Source organism: Salvelinus namaycush, chromosome 21 (assembly GCF_016432855.1).
Source record: "Salvelinus namaycush isolate Seneca chromosome 21, SaNama_1.0, whole genome shotgun sequence".
NCBI classification, from domain to species: domain Eukaryota; kingdom Metazoa; phylum Chordata; class Actinopteri; order Salmoniformes; family Salmonidae; genus Salvelinus; species Salvelinus namaycush.
Window position 1 is genome coordinate 43,653,652 of NC_052327.1, and position 8,087 is coordinate 43,661,738.

The window sequence follows — 8,087 nt, forward strand, 5'->3', positions numbered from 1 at the left end:
CGCCTGACCAGAAGACCGCTCAGTCTACCCCTTCTACGGCGCAGTTGTTTTGGGTCGCCGGCTGGGATCCGATCCATTGTCCTGGGTGGTAGGCCAAACAGAGGATCCGCTTCGGGAAAGTCGTATTCATGGTCGTAATGTTGGTGAGTTGACGTTGCTCTTATATCCAATAGTTCCTCCCGACTGTATGTAATAAAACCTAAGATTTCCTGGGGTACCATTGTAAGAAATAACACATAAAAAACAAAATACTGCATAAATTCCTAGGAACGCGAAGCGAGGCGGCCATCTCTGTTGGCGCTGGAAGTTGGTGGTGCTAAGATCCCTCCCTTACAGAAACCCCTTGTTGATTTAAAACTTGTACTTAATGCAGGCAAAACTAAATAGATGTTCTCTAATTCACGGAAGCATTTGTCAGATGGGTTACATATTCACTCATTGGATGGTTCTTTCATCGAGTTGGTTCCCATCTGTAAATATCTGGGCGTTTGGATTGATAAAGATCTAATGTTTTTTTTTTTTTTTTTAACATACTGATGCTAGTTAAAAAGCTGAAATAAAATGTTGCCTCTCCATGAACAGCAGGCAGCAGATTGTACAGTCAACGTTCCTGCCAGTTCTTGACTATGGCGACACCATTTACCAGAATGCAGCAGCCACTACTCTTAAACCTTTGGATACCGTCTACCATAGCGCCCTTCGCTTTATTACAGGTGACAGTTTTGATACTCATCACTGCATCCTGTATCAGAAGGTCTGCTGGAATTCACTAAAATCCCATAGATCCCTTCATTACTCCCTTCTCGTTTACAAAGATCTGATCCACAAGCTTCCAACATAGCTCACTTCCCTGTTGAAACAAAAATATGAGATACCAAACCCGTTCGAATGAAAGGTCCCGCTTGTCTCTACAGTTTGATAAATCCCCCTTTAGTTAACACAGCACAGTTATGGAATACCTTATAAAACAAACTACAACCTGGATTGCCTGGTGCTGATAGGGCAGTTTAAAACTCTTGTTGAATAAGTTCACTGAAGAGTGCAACTGTATCAATTGATTTGTACAACTTGTTGTAATAACCTGATGCAATGTATTTATAGCTGTCTTGAAGTTATTTTTTGTTGTTTTGATTTAATTTTTTTTGTCCTTAGGCCACCATTATAAAATGAGACACAGGTCTCAAATTGGGTTCCACTGAACATATAAAAGTTGCTAAAAATATCTACAAGTGAGACTGCTGAACACTTGAACGACGACCTGCTCTGATTCTCCGTACCTTAGCACACGTCACAACTGCTACTACCAGACTCCTATTATACACTTGACCCCCACATCTCCAATACACATGTAAATATTGTTCTATAAATTGTGCCTTCCTGTATTATACTTAAGCTAAAATGTTTATTATATTCTGCCATTTACTATGTTCTTATTCCTATTTTTTTTTTTTTTTTTACTATTCCTTATTGTTGCTGCATTGTCGATAAGGAACGTACAAGTAAGCATTGTGTTGGATGATGTATACCATGCATATTCCGTACATGAACTCAGCAAAAATAGAAACGTCCTCTCACTGTCAACTGCGTTTATTTTCAGCAAACTTAACATGTGTAAACACTTGTATGAACATAAGATTCAACAACCGAGACAAACTAAACAAGTCCCACAGACATGTGACTAACAGAAATGGAATAATGTGTCCCTGAACCAGCTGCATTAAGTACTGCAGTGCATCTCCTCCTCATGGACTGCACCAGATTTGCCAGTTCTTGCTGTGAGATGTTACCCCACTCTTCCACCAAGGCACCTGCAAGTTCCCGGACATTTCTGGGGGGGGGGGGGGGGGGCCCTAGCCCTCACCCTCCGATCCAACAGGTTCCAGATGTGCTCAGTGGAATTGAGATCGGGCTCATCGCTGGCCATGGCAGAACACTGACATTCCTGACTTGAAGGATATCACGCACAGAATGAGCAGTATGGCTGGTGGCATTGTCATGCTGGAGGGTCATGTCAGGATGAGCCTGCAGGAAGGGTACCACATGAAGGAGGAGGATGTCTTCCCTGTAACGCACAGCGTTGAGATTGCCTGCAATGACAACAAGCTCAGTACGATGATGCTGTGACAGACCGCCCGAGACCACGACAGACCCTCCACCTAAAAATCGATCCCGCTCCGGAGTACAGGCCTCGGTGTAACGCTCATTCCTTCGACGATAACCGCAAATCTAACCATCATCCCTGGTGAGACAAAACCGCGACTCGTCAGTGAAGAGCACTTTTTGCCAGTCCCGTCTGGTCCAGCGACGGTGGGTTTGTGCCCATAGTCAACGTTGTTGCCAGTGATGTCTGGTGAGGACCTGCCTTACAACAGGCCTACAAGACCTCAGCCCAGCCTCTCTCAGTCTATTGGGGACAGTCTGAGCACTGATGGAGGGATTGTGCGTTCCTGGTGTAACTCAGGTAGTTGTTGTTGCTGCCATCCTGTACCTGTCCGCAGGTGTGATGTTCGGATGTACCGATCCTGTGCAGGTGTTACACGTGGTCTGCCACTGCGAGGACGATCAGCTGTCCGTCCCGTCTCCCTGTCTTAGGCGTCTCACAGTACGGACATTGCAATTTATTGCCCTGGCCACATCTGCAGTCCTCATGCCTCCTTGCAGCAAGCCTAAGGCACGTTCACGCAGATGAGCAGGGACCCTGGGCATCTTTCTTTTGGTGTTTTTCAGTAGAGTCAGTAGAAAGGCCTCTTTAGTGTCCCAAGTTTTCATAACTGTGACCTTAATTGCCTTCCGTCTAAGCTGTTAGTGTCTTAACGACAGTTCCACAGGTGCATTAATTGTTCATGGTTCATTGAACAAGCATGGGAAACAGAGTTTAAACCATTTATAATGAAGATCTGTGAAGTTATTTGGATTTTTACAAATTAGCTTTGAAAGACAGGGTCCGGAAAAATGGACAATTCATTTTTTTGCTGAGTTTATAACTAATTAAACTTTAATACTAGACTACCTGAGTTGCCAATGGACGTTCTCTGAGAAACCAGGGTGTGGAGGCGGAGTCTTTGCATGTAAACACACCACACAGACAGCACTCATGAGCCCTATACTACAAATCAGGTTTGAGGAGTTGGCAAAGTAACTTTGGTCAACTGAATTCAAAATGGGATAACCAGTAACAAGAAAGTGGCTCACCTTTTATCCAGGTACATTTCTATAGCAATGAATCCTTCAGAACTAAAACATTTATCTTACAAATGAATTGTTTATTCTAACTGCCTAACTATTTATCTGTACATGGAATTGTATTTGGGGTTTTTTTTTACAGGAAAATGCCACAGGCACTATCTAATGTGTGGAGACATTTCACTGCAGCTATTATAGAAGGAAAATCTGTGTACATTTGCAAATACTGTGCCAAATCATGCAACAAAGATGCAGAATCATCTGGCCAGGTGCTCAAGTTCCCTCAGCGCTCACAACAAGCAACCTCCCTATCTGTCCCACATTGCAGATGAGCTGAAGGCAGTATGCAATGACCTTGGACCACAGAAGGTATTTGCACTAGTGACAGATAATGCTGCAAACATGAAGGCTGCTTGGTCTTAAGAGGAGTCCTACCCTCACATCACACCCATTGGCTGTGTTGCTCATGCATTGAATCTGCTCCTCAAGGACATCATGGCACTGAAAACAATGGATACACTCTACAAGAGAGCCAAGGAAATGGTTAGGTATGTGAAGGGTCATCAAGTTATAGCAGCAATCTACCTCACCAAGCAAGGTGAGAAGAATAAGAGCACCACATAGAAGCTGCCCAGCAACACCATTTGGGGTGGCGTTGTCATCATGTTTGAGAGTCTCCTGGAGGGGAAGGAGTCTCTCCAAGAACTGGCCATATCACAGTTTACGGCTATGGACAGCCCAATCAAGAGGATCCTCCTGGATGATGTATTTTGGGAGTGGTAAGCAGCCTGAAACTTATAGCAGTAGCCATTGCACGGACTGAGAGAGACAATGCCATCCTGTCTGATGTTCAGACTCTGCTTGCAGATGTAAGAGAAGAAATCCATACTACCCTGCCCACTTCACTGTTGCTCCAAGCAGAGGAAACTGCAGTTCTGGAATACATCAAAAAGTGTGTATTCCAAAAAGTGTGAAGACTTCTGCCTGAAGCCCATACACGCCACAGCATACATGTTGGACACCAACTATGCTGGCAAGAAAAACATGTACATTTAAATTGTATTAATATTCATTTGCATATATTCCCGTTAATTCCCACGGAAAGTTTCCACCTCTTAATATTCCCCCAAAATGTGCAACCCTACTGGCTATCTTTAAAATAAAACATTTAATATTTTAATAATATATACAAAACATACATCTATTCGAGAAGCAAACAGAAACATAATAAATGATAAAGCCTGACCATTACACAAATAACATGGGTAGTTGACTGACAGACACATTATTATGCTGTGGGAATCTTAGAACTATTATTACAGCAAAAAGGAGAGTGGAAGAAGCCATGTCCATTTACAGCAAGAGTTTAATGACTCATACTTTTAGCTACTACGATTTGTCATATGGCTCATACTAGTAGCGATCTATGTTACTGTAAATGCAATTCCAAGTCTAGCTAGACTACTTAACCATTGGATGAATTCATTGCAGTTTTGTAGCCAAATTAGCTTGCTAATCTCATTCCAAAATCATGGGCAAACCCATATTCGTCCGTCGGAATGCCAGATGGTGAAGCGTGATTCATCACGCCAGAGAACACGTTTCCAATGCTCCAGAGTCCAATGGCGGCAAGCTTTACACCACTCCAGCCAATGCTTGGCATTGCGTATGGTGATCTTAGGCTTGTGTGCGTGCACTGCTCGGCCATGGAAACCCATTTCATGAAACTTCCGACGATCAGCCCTTGTGGTGACAATTTGGAACTCTGCAGTGAGTGTTGCAACCAAGGACAGACGATTTCTTACACGCTAAGTGCTTCAGCAGTTGGCGGTCCCGTTCTGTGAGTTTGTGTGGCCTACCACTTTGCGGCAGAGCAGCTGCTGCTCCTAGACATTTCCACTTCACAATAACAGCACTTACAATTGACAGGGTCAGCTCTAGCAGGGCAGACATTTGACGAACTGACTTGTTGGAAAGGTGGCATCCTATGACAGTGCCACGTTGAAAGTCACTGAGCTCTTCAGTAAGGCCATTCTACTGCCAATGTTTGTCTATGGAGAATGCATGGCTGTGCTCGATTTTATACACCTGTCAGCAATGGGTGTGGCTGAAATAGCCGAATCCACTAATTTGAAGGGGTGTCCACATACTTTTGTATATATAGTGTAGCTATGATTCATTATTTTTCAAGCTATCTGAGTGCACACACAGTTGTGCACACTCAACTGAAAATTTGAGAGCCCTTTGTTCAATAAATCAGTGTCAATCAGAAAAACTTGGCTGTAGTAGCTCAAACGGCTTTGCTAAGGCAGTGCAAATCAAGACAGGATACTTTGCTAATTTAACATCAGCTAGGTAAATAATTTGGTTTACTAGCTAGGTAATGTTAGCCACCTAGTTAATCTGATCATTGAGACTAACATTAACGTTAGTTAGCCATGACACCTGAATCACTGAGATACCTAGACGGATTAGCTAGGCGTTTAAACTCAATTCCAACATTCACAATGGAGTTGAGCAGCAACTCGTGTAGGCGGACTGGAGCTCATACGACACAACATTTATGTTTTATTAAACTACTGATTTCATCACCCAAAGAATTTTCCGCAATTAAACACGACATTGTTGTGTGTACTTGCGGGATGTTCTTTAGGTGCGGAAATCAGTACAATAGTATATAAAATAAGTGACGTCAGAGCTCTAGTCCGCTCACACTAATTACCGCTCAACTCCATTGTACATCATTGAGTTTAGTCGCTAGGGATTAGTTAGTCAATAAGGCTAGGGATAGTTACCTAGCAAGCTTAGTTAGTTCATTGCCAGTAGGACTAACTCAACAGGACTAGCTAACTATGTTAAGTAGCTAACGTTAGTTCGCTATTTAGCGAGCTAACGTTAGCTAGCTATTTGAATGAGTTAATTTGAATTCCATTCATAAAAAGTTGCCAATATTGGCACTATCAAACTCTTGTGCATCACCTGTATAAAACTAGCTAACGTTAGCTGGGTATATAGCTAGCTAGTTAACCAAGGTTAGCGAACTAGCTAATTTTTCATTCAACCATTCGTTCAACACTCCGTCTTGGTCTCACCGAGCAGAAGCAACTTAACCTCCCGTGCTGCTTTTTCCCCGTCGTCCCGTAAATTTCTGTCGATCATTTTACTGCGCTCCTGCGCCTGCTTATCATCCGTGCTCAGAGTACACCCCATCTTCAAGCCGATTCCCAAAACGTAACAGTTAAAAAGACCAAATATACACAACGCAATAACATGCACAAGCTAAAACAAGGAGGGAGCCTCCCTCTGAGATTCAAACACGCCCTTGCCTCGCACCCAGTCTAGCCAAATAAATTGTTTCTCAGCAGCACTTCTAAAATTACTTTCCTTCAAAAAAAGCTTTTCGTTGTGGTTTCTATTTATCTTCTATAACGATTTAGAAGTACTCAGATGATCATTTCCCAATTTTAAAAAGAGGAACGGTTAAGCAGCGTTTTTTTTTGCCTGTTTGAGCTGTTGATCAATGGACTGTTTCCCGTTGTTCACGTACCCGATGTCTGCGCATGCGTGATAGCGCGCAGCCCTTTCCTCAAAATTGTATTTTCTGTCGGCACAGTGGCACCAAAGTTATAATATTGCTGCTTTCTTGAGGTGATTCGCTAAACTCTTTGAGATCAGGGCAAAATGTTGTACCTATGAGTTTACATACATGACAGGCTAAAAAAGCAGTTGGGTGCATTACATACAATATTTTATCTAACCTATCGCTGTGTTATCTTTACAGACATTCAGAAGTCAGGAAAGTAGCCTACCTAATAGTGCAGTGCCAGGTTTCAGAGCCTGGCCCAAAGATTTGACTACAAACAATGTAGATACAGTATCTGGATGAGGGTCCATTTCCCTGTTCAATTGCACTTTAATAGTCATTGATTTAACATTATCAATGTTAAATCCTAATTTAGAAAATGCTAATAATTCACAATATAGTTGATTATGTGTTGATATGTGATTATATGCTTTATAATGTCAAATGCATGGGGGTTGACTGTGTAGGGCCTATGGAGAGGATCCAGACAGGCTAGACAGCATAATCTAAAATGGATTATAGAGAGTTAACGGAGACTAATGGAGATTAGGCATTAAGTTAACTAATGAATGCCTTAATTTGCATGGCTGATGTTTGTTTGTTTGTTGGTTGCTGCGGGGGCATTGTGCCCAGTCAAGATGCTCAGCCACTTAGATGATGACACGTTGTAATGTTTTTATGGATCCCAAGACTCCCTGAAAAACAGTGTTAATACATCTGAATATTAATATATCTGAAGACAGTAGCTTATGTTTCACAGTCATATGTTGGCCCAAATTTCAAATCTCCATTCAATGTGTGCGTTTGTGTTCATATGTAGTACATGTTTTGCGTGCAAGTGTTTGTGGAGATTTTAATTCATATTTAATTTATTCTGTATAGTGCATAGTTAATGAGCAGGAGTGGATTTGCATTGAAAGCTACAGCCATAAAAATAAGAGTTATACACAGCAGCCTTATATACTGTCAGACAGAGATGCTATTCAGGGCCATTGGTTGAAAGCAAAAATAAGCTTTCTTATTGGACATGTTCAGGTAGTAGCCAAACTTCCTGTTTCACTGTTTCTACACCTTGCCTACTGAACATGACCCTGACATAAGGGTCATAACCCTTGGGTAGTTCTTCACTCCAACCACATCCAGAAGGATTAGACATTCAAATGACTGTATCCTGACAGATGCCTAATGGGTCATAGAATACAGAGAGGGTGAACCTCAATCATAGAAGTAGAATGAGTAGAATGGTCAAAGGACGTTCCATTCTAAGCAACTCTTTGTGGTGTGTGGACCACCACAGTCATAATGGGTCACGGCTGACCAT

The 8,087-nt window shown here is 42.2% G+C and overlaps 1 protein-coding gene across 1 annotated transcript in view; it reads right to left on the reverse strand.

The window, feature by feature from the left end:
- Positions 1 to 6,699, reverse strand: part of LOC120066397 (guanine nucleotide-binding protein G(i) subunit alpha-1) — a 73,160-nt gene extending 66,461 nt beyond the window's left edge. The window contains exon 1 of the mRNA XM_039017740.1: positions 6,276 to 6,699. Within this exon, the coding sequence (XP_038873668.1) occupies positions 6,276 to 6,393 (118 nt within the window). The 5' untranslated portion in view covers positions 6,394 to 6,699. The remainder of the gene's footprint in view (positions 1 to 6,275) is intronic.
- Between the last annotated feature and the right edge of the window lie 1,388 nt (positions 6,700 to 8,087).